Below are 16711 nucleotides of genomic sequence, written 5' to 3'. Positions count from 1 at the left end.
TGCTCAGGGAAATAGGTGTAATGAGGGAGATCTTTATTGTAAAACTGAAACATAGACCAAGAAACCAGTAGAAATTCTAGACTGAAGAGAACACAGGACTGCCATTTATGAATTGACCAATGGATGTTCTGGTTGTGGGTGGGTGGCGGACAGGGGACGGACAGCAGGAATGGAGTAATGGGACAGTGTCTTTAAGGGGCCAAAAGAAATGACTGCAGAACTGGAACAGAGCTCCCCAAGAATGCCATTTGGAGGTGAAGGTGCCACAAAACCTCCACAGGACAATGTCTGCTGCCAGACCAGCAGACACAGAGCGGATTCCACACCAGAAGATGCACTTTGAAGTCACTATCCCGGGAAGCTTTTAGGTAGGATGGCCAGAAGGCAGAAGTGAAGGAAGATGGAGAACCTACAAGGATAAACAGGAAACTGGCCCACATTTCCATTCGCAATGTTGTATGCTGTATATTTACAGTTTCCCGTGGGCTCTACGCTGTAGTAGAGATGAACAGTGCAGCTCGAGCAGGTGAGGAGCTGAGGTGTGCAGGGGTCTCAGGGTTGCTCCAGAAGCGGCCCGTGTGCCCGTGCCCGTCAGACTTGACTATCCCAGGAAGGCGCACTGCAGCCTCTGGGCTGACCTCTGAGACAGTCACGAAGCCACAGACAACAAGTAATGAATGGGAGAGGGGAGATAAATAACAAAAATACCCCAAAGCAGTCAGGAAATAGTTTGTAAAAGGAACATAAAACATTTGAGACAAATAGGAAACATAAAATCAGATCGCAGATATAAACCCAATTATCAATAATGAAATTAAATGTAAAGTATTAAATATTTCAATTTACAATAAAGATTGTGATTCTGCACAAAAATGGAAAACCTACATGCAAATTCTAAGAACTAGATCCTAAATATAAGGGCACAGGAAGTTTGGAAGCACAAAGATGGGAAAGATACAAACAAATACACAGGACAATGTGAGATTCTATGCAGCTGCAACCAAGAAAGCGAAATCTTTATGTATTCATAGGAAAGGAGCTCCATGTTATTTTGTTACAAAAAAACAGAGGGGGTAGAATATGATGCAGTTTGTATTTTAAAAATGTATATACACAAATACTTTATACATGTTCGCGTACCTGGATAGAGAGAATAGATGATAGAGTCCCAATCTTCATTATTCATGAATTACTCGCTAAAATTTATTTGTAACCCCAAATCAATACTCACAACGTGTGCGTGGTCATTCGCGGACATGTGCAGAGTGCTCCAAATTTAAGACGTGGACACGCGTTCCCAGCTGAGGTGGAATGAGGCTCTGCCTCCTTGTGTCAGCTCGCAGACTGTAAGCCTGTCCTTTACTGTCTCCTTCGTGCTGTGTTTTGCACTTTATGCTGTGATTTTGCTGGTGAAATTGGCCTCAGGCATAGCGCTGAAGGTCTAGGGTTCTGAGCACAATGGGGCTCATATGCTTTGTGGAGGAAATCCACGTCAGATAAGTCTTGCTCGGTCGTGACTTAAGGTGCCGTTGGTGGTGAGTCCACTGTTAAATAAGATGTATGTCAAGTATTTATTAAATAAGTCGCTTTAAACAGAGACACACATCAAGCCAGCAATGTATTGAAGGTTGCTGAAAATATGACCAAAGCTTGCAGGGACCCAACCCTGTGTTCCTCCAGGAGTGATGGTTCAGTGTTCCCAGATTTGCTAATTCAGTGTTTTTGGTGACTTTCTAGAACCTAGCAACTGTGACTAACGAAAATGCACCATGTGCGTGTGTGCACGTGTGTGTGCAGACAGAGAATTAGAAACAGAGAGACACAGAGACATGCAGAGAGATAAAGGGCGGGGGGAATGTAGCTGCTTCCTGAGAGGAGGATGGGGTGCTAGTAGGCGGGGCTGAGGGATGCTCACTCTCCGTGGTCACATTGCCGATCTTTCTGTTGTGTCCTGTGTCTGTGCGCTACCTAGTGACGTGGTGGGTTGTCTCGTGTCGTGCGGGGCACGCGGTGAGGGAGTCGGCCAGAAGAAAGGCTGCGGGGGGACTGATGGGGGCCGTCCTGACAGATGAGACTGCCCCAGAGGAAGACGAGGGCAGTGACCACCACTGATGTCCAGCCCGGGTGCTCAGGTGGCTCACGCATAACCACAGCCCAGGCCGTGTCCTTGTCCCAAGGGGCAGAGGCTTTGGATATACAAAGCCCTGTGGTCTCCAAGCACACAGACAGGTGGAAAGTGGACACACAGACAGGATGCGCTTTGGTGATGAGAAATGCTCTAGAGCTCAGGCCAGGAGGCCCAGCCCGGCAGGTGGCCCTGGGAAGGCACTGACAACCCCTGGCCTCCGGTTCTTCCTTCACAGGGGGCCACAGTCCTGCATCCTCAGGGGGAAGAGGCGTTTGAACCACAGAGAAACTTCCGAATGCCGTCTGCCTGCCAAGCGAGCGACTGCCCCGGGGCAGCCCTGGCTGGTGGCTGGATGTCCATCCCGCTCCTGCTCCCCTGGGACACTGGGTCCGCTCCAGAGTCAGATGCTCCTGGAGGTTTATGAACTGGACCACATCCAGGCAAAGAAACATTACTCACGTGGCCTGGGAGCCGGAACTAGAGGCTTGTGGGGACCTGGAACACGAGAGCCAGGAGGGATATAAAGACTGTCAGCCTCAGGCACCTCACACACACACACACACACTCACACTCACACGCACACCCTCCTCCAGCCCCACCGCCCCCACCATGGCCGCGTCCACCCTGTCTGTCTGCTCCAGCGACCTGAGCTACGGCAGCCGCGTCTGCCTGCCCGGCTCCTGGGACTCCTGCCCCGACTCCTCCTGGCAGGTGGACGACTGCCCAGAGAGCTGCTGCGAGCCCCCCTGCTGCGCCGCCCCCTGCTGCGCCCCCAGCTGTTGCCAGTCCAGCGGCTGCACCCCCAGCGGCTGCGCCCCGACCTCCTGCCTGACCCTCATCTGCACCCCCGTGAGCGGCGGGTCCAGCCCCTGCCAATCAGCCTGCACCAGCTCCTGCCAGCCCTCCTGCTGCAGCTCCTCCCCCTGCCAGGAAGCCTGCGGTGCGTCCGTCTGCTGCACCCCTGTCTGCTGCAAGCCCGTCTACTGCACCCCTGCCTGCTGCAAGCCCATCTGCTGCACCCCTGTCTGCTGCAAGCCCCTCTGCTTCACCCCTGTCTGCTGCAAGACCTCCCCCTGCTCAGCCCCCTCCTGCAGCTGGCCCAGCCCCTGCTCCTCGTCCTGCTGCAGGCCTTCCTCCTGCGTGTCCCTGCTCTGCCAGCCCGTGTGCAGGCCCGCCTGCTGCGTGCCCGCGTCCTCCTGCCAGCCCAGCTGCTGCCGCCGGGCCTCCTGCGTGTCCCTGCTCTGCCGGCCCGTGGGCTCCCGCCAGGCCTGCTGCGTGCCCGCCTCGGCCCAGAAGTCCTGCTGCTGACGGGGCCCGTCCCCCCCGGGGCCAGCTGGGCTCAGGACCCACCCAGTGACGGTGGTCCTCCCAGCCCCCCCTCAGTCCAGTCCTGACCCCAGGACGGGGTCCCCCATGTGTCCACTCCCCTGACCTGACCTTGACCTCCTAGCTCCCAGGCACGCTGACCCCGCTGCTCCCCGGGAGGTGCCTACACCTGCTCTGGTCCCCTGTCCTTCCCTCCCAGTTTGTCTGCTCGGGTCCCTTGGCCTCAACGGCCGACCTGCCAGCACCTCCTTGGGCACCCCAATAAACTCACTTCACCAACGGATCTGCTTCCTTTCCTCTGACCCTCATGGGGGCGGGGGGATCCCAGGGTTTTGACCAGACACTGGTCTCCTTCCGCCGCGAACATTTCTAGGAATGAGGGACTGAGAAATGGCGCAGGGCAGGGGCCTGACTCCTCTGGGCAGGGCCCCGGGCTGGGAGCCACGCCCTCGCCCAGGACGGTCAGTGCTGCTGGGCCCTGCGTGCCCAGGGCTTCCCGAGGCTGGGCACCTGCACACGGGTCGTGGTCTGGGGGTTCTCAGCCCCTGGCCCGTTTCCACCCACTGCCCCAGCTGGGCAAACCGGCCCCAGACAAGCGGGCCTGGGGGCTGCAGGCAGCACAGCCCCTATGGGCCTGGGGTCCCCCTGGGGTCCTCCCGCGGGCTCTACCCATTTCTCGGAAAGGTGGTGTCGTGGGGGAGGCACTGCTCCAAGCTCCTGAAGAAAACGACTAGGTTTGAAACAAAATATTAAGGGTGGGTGGCAGGGCCCCAGGATCCCGTCCTGGGCTGGACTCAGGGCCACCATCTGGTACGTCTGGACTCTGCCTGGGAGCACGAGGGACTCGGAGTCCCGGTGCGGGGCCTTCCCTGTGAACTGAGAACCCCGTCAGGCCACGATTGCTGTGGACAGTGGCCTGCTCTGGTGTCAGGACGCCAGTGGCATCGTGTGAGGACACTTGTGCACAAGGGCAGGGACATCCAGCAAGAGCCCCGACCCAGGGCTCCAGAACTGTTGCCAGCAGTGGCCCAGTGGCCCCGCCCCAGGAAGGACCAGACAGAGGTCAGCCTTCCCCTCCCGCGCCCTCCCCTCCGGGCCCGTGAGCCCCTCACTCTCCCCGCGGCTGTGTCCATGGCCAGAGCCCACAAAGGGAGCCCGTGCAGGCCCCTGGCTCTCGGTCTCCTTTCTTGAAACCCCAGCCACCTCCCGCCCCATGCCACACTCCCCACCTGCTGCAAGTTCCTTGCCCACACCCTTCTCCCCGACCAGGGTTTTACCTAATCCTTCCATTTAAAATCAGCTCTGTCCAGGTACAGTTTACATATAATCAGACGCACCCTATTTCATTGTACCGTTTGATGAGTTTTGAGAAAGGTCTGCATCTTGCAGCCTCCACTGGGGGCACGAGGTATCAGCTTCCCTCCTCTACCAAAGGTTTCTCTGAGTCCCAAGTCTCCATGCCCGCCTGCCGCCTGGGAGCAGGTGCTCCCGGAGCTGCTGAAGTTGATCTTTTCTGGAGCATCCAAGGGAAGGAAGTGTACAACAGGCATGCTCAGTGTCCGGCTTCTTTCACTTGCCTCTTCGGTTGCATACCATTATAGTTAATTTCTTTTAATTGACGAGTAGTGTTTTATTGAATGGATGTATTGCAGCTGTTTATTCACCTGTTGAAGTCCATCTGGGGTGTCTCCAGGTTTTAATGGTTATGAAGGAAGCCCCTGTAAGCACCTGTACTCTGCATGTTGTCCTCTCTCGGGTAAATACCTAGGCGTAGGCTTGCTGGGTCCTGTGCTAAGTGGGGTGAGCAGGGTGATATTTGCCCTTCCTGATGGCTACTGTGTGTGGGTGGATCAGCTTCCGGTGTGCCTCTTCGTGGTTGTCTGAAGTGTCTGCTCAGAGGCTCTGCCCATTGTTCTGCAATCAGACTGTATTCTTATTCGCTGTAAGTGTTCTTCACTTATTGCAGGTAACAGTCATTTATCATATGTGTACATTGCAAATTCCCCCACCTGTGCCTAGACTTTTTACCTTCCTTTTTTTTTTTTTAAGATTTTATTTATTTATTTGACAGAGAGAGACACAGCGAGAGCAGGAACACAAGCAGGGGGAGTGAGAGAGGGAGAAGCAGGCTTCCCGCGGAGCAGGGAGCCCGATATGGGGCTCGATCCCAGGACCCTGGGACCATGACCTGAACTGAAGGCAGACGCTTAATGACTGAGCCACCCAGGCGCCCTGACTTCTCATTTTCTTGACAGTACTTTTCAGTAGCTGACATCCTTAATTTTGATAAAATTCAACGCATTCCCTTCCTTCAGTGGTGCTAAGGAATTTTTGCCCAAAACTGGGGTCATGCCTGTTTTGTCCTATGTGTACTTCTAAATATTCTATGGTTTTAACTGTCATGTTAAGTTCTATAATCCCTTTCAAGTTAATTTTTGAATATGTTGTTCGTTGTTTCCAGCATCATTTGTTGAGAAAACTATCCTTTCTCCACTGACCGGCCCTTGCCAAAAAATCTATTAACCATATATGTGTGGGTCTATTTCTGGACCCTGCTCTGTCCGGTCTTCAGCCTTTGTTCTTATACCCATAACACACTGTCTCCATCAACGCAGCTTTAAATGAGGTCTTGAAATCCAGCAGTCATCCAATTCTGTTTTTCTTTTTCAAAATTGGTTGGCTATTTTAGGTCCTTTACATTTCTGTATCGATTTTAGAATATATTTTAGAATCAGCTCATCGCTTTCTAAAGAATAATTTGCTGGGATTTCTATAGGAATTGCACTAAACTTGCAGGTAAATTTGGAAAGAATCGACATTTTAACAATATTGAGTCAATTCATAAACATAATATCTATTTCTAGTCATTTAGGGTAACTTTTTTTCTGCAATACACTATCATTTTTAGTACATCGACATTGTACATATATTAAGTTTCTCTATTATTTCATTTTTCAGTGTTTCAGTTAATGGTGTGTTTATTTCATTTCCAAGTACTCATTGCTACCATGTAGAAATTTAATCAGTTTTTGTGTGTTGACCTTGTATCCTGTGACCTTGCTAACTGCACTTAGGAATTTTAATAGTGTTTTTATATATTCCTTAGGTTTGGACGTGACATTTTCTTTGTGGGAAGGATCTTAACTATAATTCAAGTTACTTCAATTGATAGAGGGCTATTTTGGTTTTCTGTTTTTTCTTCTATGAGTTTTTATATGTATATCTTTCCAGGTATTTGTCCATTTCACCTAAGTTGTTGAATGTGTCATTCACTTAAGTTGTTGAATGTGTCAGCATCAAGAGTTGCCTTCTTTTATTGTTCTTTTAATGTCCGTAGAATCTGGGGCTATAGCCCTTTCTTTATTCCTGATATTATTTATTTATTTCCTTTTCTTGACCAGTCAAGGTAGAAATTTATTAATTTTGGTGATCTTTAAAAATTAGATTTGATTTTATTAATTTTCTCATGTTTTTCCATTTTCTATTTGGTAGATTTCTACACTTCTTGATTATTTCCTTCCCTCTACCTATTTTGGATTCAACTTGTGCTTATTTTTTGTAGCTTCTAAAGATAGAAGCTTAGATAATTGATGGATTCCTTCTTTTCTAATATAAATTATTAAAGCTATACATTTCCCCCATATGCTGTGTCAGTTGCATTCTATAAAGTTTATTTTTATTTTATTAAAAATACTTCCAATTTTCCATTGTGATTCCTTCTTTGACTCATGGATTATTTTGAAGTGTGTTATTTAATATCCAAATATTTTTTGGTTTTCCAGATATCTTTCTGTTCATGACTTCTGATTTTGTTGTGGTCAAACAACATTCTCTGTATGATGCCAGTTATTTGTCCTATTAAATATATTAAGACTATTAAATATATCAAGACTGGTTTTATGGCCCAGCATATGATTCTTTTTGGTGAATGTTCTATGTACATTTGAAAAAAATGTGAATTCAAGTTCACTGTTGTTGGATGGAATATTGTATACATATCAATAAGGTCATGTTAGTGTATAGTGTTTCTCAAGTGTTCTATATACTTCTCAATTTCATCAAATTTGGAAAACATTTAGCCATTGTCTGTTTAAATATTTTTCTGTCTCCCCTCACCCCTGACCTTTTTCCTCAGGGACTCCAGTTATATTTATGTTAGACCATTTAATATTGTTGCTCCGATCACTGATGCTCTGTTAATTAAAATTTTTTTTCTTACTTTCTTTCAGTTTGGGTAATTTCTATGATTATGTCTCCTAGGTCATCTGCAGTCTTTATTTTACTTTTAAATTCATCCTTTAAATTTTTTATTGTTAATGTTATGTTTCTTACCTCTCACAGTTCCATTTAGTTCTCTTTTGTATCTTACATTTCTCTCTTCTTTGTGTTCATGTCTTCCTTGAAATCCTTGAACATATTTATCATTGTTGCTTTAACTACCTTGTCTGCTGATTCCAGCATCTGTCATTTCTGAGTTTGTTTGTATAATCTGTTTTGCCTCTTGATTATGGGTTAGATTTTTTTCCCTCTTAATGTATCTAGTGATTTGGGGGCACCTGGGTGGCTCAGTTAGTTGAGCATCCAACTCTTGCTTTTGGCTCAGGTCCTGATCTCAGGGTCGTGGGATGGAGCCCTGTGTTGGGCTTCACACTTAGTGCAGAGTCGGCTCGAGATTCTCTCTCTCCCTCTCCCTCCCCTTCTGCCCCACCCCCGCTTGTGTGCACGTGCTCTCTCTCTCAAATAAAGAAAGAAAAGCATTAAAAAATGTGTCTAGTAATTTTTTATTGGATGCTGGGTTTCAATAAAATAATAGTGTAATACTGTTGAATGTTGTACTTTGTTTCCTTCCTTTAAGGAGTGCTGGGCTTTGTTCTGTCTGGCACTTACCACCTATGGATTGGCTTGATAATTGTGATGCTTCTGTGCTTGTTTTATGTTTTGTTATGGCAGATTGAGAGAAGCCCTTACTCTCAGGCAGGTTTAACATGAGTATTAATATGTGACTTCTGGGATCTGTACTGTGTAACAGATTGCACCCCTCAGCATGTGCTCCTGACACCACACTGGGGATGTGAGAGTGGGGCATTGAGAATATTTTAGGCAATACAGAGATGAAAATTGCTAATTTTGAAGTTAGGAGGGCATTTAGACATACTCTGGAAAAATATGGATCTAGTAGATCCTAATCCTGATTGAACAGGCATCATAAGGAGTGACAGGGCAAATCAAGGAAAAAAACTATCCCATGGATGACAGTACAGGAGGGTGAAGGATGAGCCCAGGATGGCCCCAAGTGGCCAAAGGGCTGCAATACCCACCCACACCCTCTGCTGCCCAGCTGGGACCTCGGGGAATCACAGGAAACCACACAGGGTCCTGCAGGGCGGCAGCATTGTGTACAGAGGGGGAAAGTGGATGTGTGGTCAGGCTGGGGAATAATGACAAGATACATGGAGCCAGGGCTCTGGTCGGTCTTGGGTGTTTATTGGCCAGTTTGCTTAAGTGCATCTAGAGACAGCTGATGGGTTACTGAGCTGAGGGGACAGAGACATGTGGATGGAGGCTGGGCTGACCCTCATGAGGGGTGGGAGATACAGAGGGGAGACCACTGCCACGGGGACTTCCTAGGAGACCTCTGCAAGGTCACACGCTGAGTGTTGATGTGTGGTTTGTCTACATGTGCAGCTCAGCAGCAGACTGGACCAGCAGACACTAGGAATAGTCCATGTGCTGGAGCAATTCAGGACAAGGTGGTCAGGTGCCAGGTGGGACCTGCTCCTGTCCTCAGTGGGGGCAACCCCTTAACATGGGTCAAGACCAGATTGAGGAGTGGTGGCTGGGAGGACCACAGTCACTGGGTGGGCCCTGAGCCCAGCTGGCCATGGGGGGGACGTGCCCCATCTGCAGTAGGACTTCTGGGCTAAGATGGGGCTGCAGCAGGCCAGGCACATGGGCCGGCAGAGGAGGGACATGCAGGAGGAGGGTCTGCAGCAGGACAAGGAGCAGGGGCTGGGCTGGCAGCAGGAGGGGGCTGACCAGGGGGAGGTCTCGCAGCAGAGGGGCTTGCAGCAGACAGGGGTGCGGCAGATGGATGCACCGCAGGCTTCCTGGCAGGGGGAGGAGCTGCAGCAGGAGGGCTGGCAGGAGCTGGTGCAGGCTGACTGGCAGGGGCTGGACCCGCCGCTCACGGGGGTGCAGATGAGGGTCAGGCAGGAGGCCGGGGTGCAGCCACTGGGGGTGCAGCCGCTGGACTGGCAACAGCTGGGGGCGCAGCAGGGGTCTCGCAGCAGCTCTCTGGGCAGTCGTCCACCTGCCAGCAGGAGTCGGGGCAGGAGTCCCAGGAGCCGGGCAGGCAGACGCGGCTGCCGTAGCTCAGGTCGCTGGAGCAGACCGACAGGGTGGACGCGGCCATGGTGGGGGCGGTGGGGCTGGAGGAGGGTGTGCGTGTGAGTGTGAGTGTGTGTGCGTGTGTGCGTGTGTGTATGTGTGTGTACGTGTGTGCCAGGTGCCCTGACTTTCTCTTCGTACCCTCTCGGCTTGTGCTATTATAGCGGTAGTCTCTCCACACACTCCCCTCCTTGGTGCCTAGAGCCGGGTTCTGCAGAACCAGCCACAGCCCTTTTACTTCCAGGAATCCTTGTTCAGTTCACAAAACTCTGGAAATGGACCTGGAAGTCTCTACTTGTTTTCAGTCCTAGAAAGCAAGCTTGGGGGTGGAGTGCAGGTTTCTTGTTTTAGCAGGTCATTGGGGGCCACAGTGGAATACCTGGGTGTTGAGGGCTGGGTCTCAGGCCCCATCTGGGCAAGAGCTGCCGTGGAGTGCTCTGCTGGCTGAGCACCACCAGGTGCCTCTGTGCTTGGAGGTTTATTTGGTTTCTATATAACGATGATGAGTCATGATTTGTATGCAGCACTGTGTCAGTGTCCTGTGGCTTCGGTAAGAAAGCCCCAGAGACTGGGCGGCTTCAACAACAGAGATTCGTTCTCTCCCAGTTTGGAGGCTCAATGTCCGAGATCAAGGATTGGAGGGTTGGTTCCTCCTGGAGCCATGACAGAGAATCTGTCTCATGCTCTCTTAGCTTTGGGAGTTTGCTGGCAATCTTGGGGTTCCTGGGCTTGTACAAGTATCTCCCCATCTCTGCCTGCATCCTCACACAGCATCCTCCCTGTGTGCCTGTCTGCATCCACATTTTCTCATTTTACAAGGACGCCAGTCGTATTGGGTTAGGACCCCTCCCCCCCCGTGACCTCATTGTATCTTGATCATCTGTGATGACCATCTTTCCAAATAAGGTCACTTCTGCAGGTACTGGGGGTTAGGATTTCAGCATCCTCATGGGACACAATTTGACTTTTAGCAAGCACCTGCTCTGAAGCAGACACAAGGCCAGAATCTGGGATGGAAGGAAAGGTGGTGCAGGTCTCCTTTCTTGGGGACTGCAGTCCACAGCAGGTGAAGGATGGGGCGCAGGTGGCACATGGCATGATGGGCCAGCCGCACCTGCACATCTTCTGCTTGTCTGGGCACAGCTGAGTTCATGGACCACTTTGTGCTTTTGTGTTGTTTACAGAATAGTTATAAAAAGAGTACAGTGTTTACACATGATCTCACCCAGCTTTCTCTAGTAACATCTTACGTATCCACAGATCAGTGACAAATCTTAGAAATCAGCATTGGTGCATTACTGTTCACTAAAGAACAGACCCATTGCCCACATATGTCACCTCTCTGGTCCAGGACCCCACATACATTTGTAAGGTCTCCCTAGTCTTCTCTAGTCTGAGATGGTTTCTTGGTCTTCCCTTATCCTTTGTGTCTTGACACTTTTGAAGAGCCCTGGTCACGTGTGTTTTGGAAATTTGGGGTTGTCTGAGGTTTCCTCGCAATTAGCCTGAGGTTATTATGTTTGGGGAAGAATCCCATCAAAGTAATGTGTCCAGTGAAGCAAGGGTACATGATGTTTCCGTGTCTTGTCACCAGATACACAATTATTTTTCCCTTTGTAATTAATAAATATTTGGGGTGGGGGAGAGTCTATAAGACTTTGCAAACATCCTGTTTCTGCTGTCATGTTTGTCCAGTGGTTTTAACATCCCTCTGGGGGCCACACCTGATGGTGAGTTTCTACTTCCCCATTCCATCTCTACTTATTAACTGAAATTCTTCTGTAAGGAGGAATTACCCCTTTTCCTCCATTTATTTACCTGCTCTGCTTCAATTTATTTTATTATGGACTAACGAATATTTGTTTTATTATTTGAGTAATAATCCAGTATTATCATTATTTTCTCGTTCACATTGTTCCAGCTTTGAACCTTGGGACCTCCTTCATTTGGCTCCTGTACCTTTCAGCATGTTTCCAACTCCCCAACATCTCACTTTTGGTCCTAGCTCCTCTGGAAATCTCCCCATCCCATTCCTGGAATCAATCACTTCTCCAGCGAGCCCTGATCCTTTTAGTGGATAATGGTATTTAGAAACCACGATCTGGAGCTAGGTGTGCTCAGGGCTGCTGGGGTGTCACTTCTTTAGTGGGCAGAGCAAGGAAATGCTTGTGTGTGTGCTACCGGCCTGATCTCAGGGGGAGGCGTTCAGTCCTTGTGCTCGCTGAGGTTTTGTCTAGATTAGCTTTCTCAGGCTAAAAATCTCCCTCAGTAATAACTGAGAGATTTTATCATGAATGGATGTTGGATTTCATGGAATGTTTTTTATGCATTTATTGAGATGATTATACAATTTTCTTTTTTAGTCTGTTAATATAGTGAATTATATTAATTGATTTCTTAAAGCCTTTTATTTTGAAATAATTAGAGATGTACAGGAAATTGCTTTGCAAGTATGAAGAGGTGCTGTGTACTTATATTAATTGATTTTTGAATGTTGAACCAGTCCTGAATTCCCAGATAAACCCCACTTGGTTGTGATGTATTGTCCTTTTTATATGTTGTTGGATTTGATTTGCTAATATTTTATTCAGGATCTTCATGTCTGTTTTTGTGAGGATATTGGTCTGTAGTCTTCTTTTATTGCAATGTCTTCAGTTTTGATAATGCCACCCCCACAAAAGGAGTTGGCAAGGGTTTCCTCCTCTTCTACTTTCTAGAAAAGATTGTGTAGAGTCAGTATTTGGTCTCCTTTAAATACTTGGGAGAATTTCCTGGGAAACTGGAGTTTTCTTTAATAGATATAGGACTTTCTGGTCATGTGTCTCTTCTTTAATGAAGTGCCTACTGAGGAGTTGGTCCATTTCATACAAGGTTTTGAATATATAGGCATAATGTTGTTTGTGGAGGTCCCTCATTATCCTTTAAATTGTGAAAAATAGTTGGTAATAGCCCATCTTTTGTTCTTGATACTGGTAAATTATTTCTTCTTCTTTTTTTTCCCCTGGTCAGTCTGGCTGGAAGTTTATCAATTTTATTCATCTTCTCAAAGAATCAACTTTGGTTTCAATTGATCTCCTCTGTTTTTCTTGTTTTCACTTACATTGAGTTATGTTACATACAATTACACTGACTTACCCTTCCATTTTCAAATTTATTAAGTCAAAGCTTAGACAGTTGATCTGATACCTGTCTTCTCTTCTAATGGAAGCACTTAGTACTATAAACTTCCTTCTCCTTTAGCTGCCCCCACCAACCCTCTGTGCTGATAGCCCTGATCTATTGGCCCTTTCTGGCTCTATTCTCTCTTCATATTTGAAGGGCAATAGAGTTGATGAGGACTCTCACACAATGGGATTGGAAGGCAGGTAAACCTCTAGGTGCTGAGCATTTGGACTTCCACATCCTACAGCCTGAGGCCACTATAGCTGGATTCATCCTCTGTTCCTGTTCTCACTTGCCAGGAGGACGTGAGATAAGGGACCATGGAAAGCTGGCTGGATTGCAGAGATAATCATGCCTGGCAGGAGAGAGTGGTGTTTTTATTACAAAGGTCCCTGGGGGCAGGGACTGGCGCTTCATCTTTGCCTCTCCCACCTCTCAGCTCCTGGCAGAGGAGACTAAGAGGTGGCATTTTGAATCATTAGAGACAAGTTCTGTGGGTGGGACCCTGAGGGCAGCTGAGCATCCTGTCCCGGGAAGAGCTCAGATCAAACCCCCCTTGTCCCCGTGCCAGCCTTGTGGTCTGCATTATGCGTGCACTTTCGCCTCCTGAATGTCCACATGCCCAGTGAGGTCAGGTGCTTGTTATACCTAATGAACAACATTCATGAAAGGTGAGAAAAGAAGGTTCTGTTTTGGGTTGGCAAGTGTGGGTCCAGCAAGTGGACTTGTTCCCAGACTGTGTGTGGATTTTTCTGTGCCAGCTGATTAAGGCACCCCACCGGATGTCCTATTGCCGATTTACGTAAGGTGAACTTAACATCGGCTATGTACTAGCCACATGGATCTTACTCAAGAGTCCTGCTTAGCCAGCCCTGGCAGCCTGCAATCCTGCAGGCAAACACATATCCTCCCACAGGCTCATGTGGGAAACTAATAGTCGACCTAAAACGGGCCCAGCACAGGGCTGACTGCATCATGAGGGATGGGCCATCCATTTCCAGGTCAGTCACTGTGAAGCTGTCCATTTCTGGGGAGCAACTTCTGCCTGCCAGACAGTATTTCTAGTCCTTCCTGCACCCTACAAGACAGGAGGATACCATCCCCTGTTGCTGATGAGGACACTGAGCCTCAGAAGGCCCATGACAAAAGCTGCAGGACATAGTGCATCCCAGGAGAGCTGGGAGCAAAGGCCACAATCCTTGCTATACCATCTGCTTGGTCCTTTGGGCAATGCTGTGCACCCTGAGAACCCTTTGACTTTGGCAGGTGACTGAAGTGGATGCGTATGGATTTAAAAGTATTGATGTGTGTAGAGGGTTTAGTGAGGGCTGGCCACAGAGCACTCTATTATGCCTTTGAGAGGTGATTCTTGGTGTTGCTGCTACTTTGGCGCTCCCCTGAGGCTTCAGTGGCTTAATTGCCACACTGCCTTTGCCTTCCCAAGGCTTCAGATGCATCCATGCTGCAGCCCCAGAGAGTCCAGGAGTTCCGCTCAAAGCCCCATGTGCCAATCTGTTCTACATTCCATGACTTCCTTTAAAACAAGTTAAGACATTCTGCTATGAACATTGGGGTGCATATGGCCCTTCTTTTCACTACATCTGTGTCTTTGGGGTAAATACCCAGGAGTGCAATTGCTGGTCAGAGGGTAGCTCTATTTTTAAATTTTTGAGGAACCTCCACACTGTTTTCCAAAGTGTCCGCAATAGCCAAACCGTGGAAAGAGCCGAGATGCCCTTCAACAGATGAATGGATAAAGAAGATGTGGTCCGTATATACAATGGAGTATTACTCAGCCATCAGAAAGGATGAATACCCAACTTTTACACCCACATGGATGGGACTGGAGGAGATGATGCTAAGTGAAATAAGTGAAGCAGAGAAAGTCAATTATCATATGGTTTCACTTATTTGTGGAACATAAGGAATAGAATGGAGGACATTAGGAGAAGGAAGGGAAAAATGAAGGGGGGGGGGATATCAGAGGGAGAGATGAACCATGAGAGACTATGGACTCTGAGAAACAAACAGGGTTTTAGAGGGGAGGCGGGAGGGGGGATGGGTTGGCCCGGTGACGGGTATTAAGGAGGGCACGTACTGCATGGAGCACTGGGTGGTATACGAAAACAATGACCTTGGATCACTACACCAAAAACTAATGATTTATTGTATGGTGACTAACATAATAAAATAAAATTTAAAAAAATAAAACAAGTTAAGAAAAGCAGGTTTGAACACACAAAAGGGACATGAGTTATTTTCCCATGCATACTCTATCTTTACATTGTTTTCCTATTTCCTTTTTTTAACCATTATAGTAGGAGAAAAATGATCTCTTTCTGACTCGTATTGACTTGAGCATTTTGTCATATGTAAGCCCTTTGGGTTTCTTCTTTTTTTAGGTTGCCTTTTTTTTTTGAGGATTGTTCTTATATTTTCCTTGTCGATTTTCAGGAGCTCCCTGTTCCTTCTGTAGTTTTCATGGTATGGCAAACACCTTTCTCATTCTGTCCTGGGACTACTGGCCTTCCCCATTGTGTCCCTCCTGAGCAGATGTTCTTGTTTTGATGTGAGCAAGTATAATGACTTCTCATGGTTTGTGTTTATTGAGCTTGGTTGGGGAATCATCTGTACCCCAAAGTCACAGAGATGGCTCCCAACCCTCCCTCTAACTTGGAAGTTTCACCATTCTTCCCCTCCTGGAGGGGTGAGCTGTATATACTGTTTGGGGAAGAGTTCAGTTTGGTTTTCTCCCCACAGATACCCAGCTTTGCCATCACTTTCTCCCAACAACACCTCCCTCCCCACTGATCTGTGTGGACTACTGACCATGGGTGTTCAAGTTCTCCATCTCTTCTCTCTATGGGTCCACCTGCTTCTTCTTGGGCCTAAACTGGCCTGTTTTGTGATGATGGCTATACATTCAGTCTTACTGTCCCATAGAGCAACACTTATAATACCCTAACCTAAATTCCTAGAAATAAACTCCTCCTGGGCCCTGGGCACACAATTTAAATCAATGAAATCCACAGAGTAAGGATTTCTTGGCCATTTAGTTCTGCTCCCTTTCCACCTCAGTGGTAGAGCCCCTTCTTGGAGACCATCTAGAGTGCAGAATCCACCTGGCTGAGGGGCTGTGCCTCACACCTGCACCCCCAGCCAAGGCAGGTGGCTTCTTCTGAATAACCTGGGTCTTGATGGGCTCCAGTATAGAAAGCCTTTCCAGGGAACAGTTCTGGGGCATGAGGACCCTGGCTCCTGGTCAAAAATCCTGTGCGTGATCTATCAGGCCCAGCCAAGGGCAATCACAAAGGCTTCACCCAGTGGAGGGCATGAGACAGCCCTGCCACACACCAGGCTTGGGATGCTGCCAGGACACTGCCATCCTGGGGGAACTGCAGCAGGGACCCAGGCCTACCAGCCCCACTTGGAGGCCCATCTGCATATGTAGCCCTGGCACCTCCATCAGAGGCCTCCTTGTAGGATGCCTGGAACCTATTTCTGCCCCTCCACCCCCCCCCCCCCCCCCCCCCGCCGCTCTGACTCAGTACCTGGTACTTTTCCACACCCAGCACTCCCTCCTCCTCCTTTCTGGGCCCCAGGGCTCATCAACCCATGAGAGGCTTTCATCCTGGGCTCCTGGGCATGACCCCCACCACATGCTCTTCTGTGGGGGGTGGGGGTTCAGTGCTTCCTGTGGCTTTAGCC

At 48.6% G+C, this 16711-nt stretch overlaps 2 protein-coding genes across 2 annotated transcripts in view; both read left to right on the top strand.

Annotated features, from left to right (window-relative positions):
* The window catches only part of TSPEAR (thrombospondin type laminin G domain and EAR repeats), a 162938-nt gene that overhangs the window by 87821 nt on the left and 58406 nt on the right, over positions 1-16711 (top strand). The gene's annotated exons all lie outside the window — the stretch shown is intronic.
* On the top strand, positions 2738-3436 carry LOC113917230 (keratin-associated protein 10-3-like). The gene has a single exon (XM_035728729.1). The coding sequence runs from the start codon at positions 2738-2740 to the stop codon at positions 3434-3436; it is 699 nt and encodes a 232-aa protein (XP_035584622.1).

This window comes from Zalophus californianus, chromosome 1, assembly GCF_009762305.2.
Source record: "Zalophus californianus isolate mZalCal1 chromosome 1, mZalCal1.pri.v2, whole genome shotgun sequence".
In the NCBI taxonomy this organism is placed as follows: domain Eukaryota; kingdom Metazoa; phylum Chordata; class Mammalia; order Carnivora; family Otariidae; genus Zalophus; species Zalophus californianus.
The sequence above is the reverse complement of the archived record's forward strand: the minus strand, read 5'-3'. Positions and strand labels throughout refer to the sequence as shown.

Excerpts from the sequence above, each read along its gene's own strand:
- LOC113917230 (XM_035728729.1), top strand. The coding sequence starts at position 2,738 with ATGGCCGCGTCCACCCTGTCTGTCTGCTCCAGCGACCTGAGCTACGGC.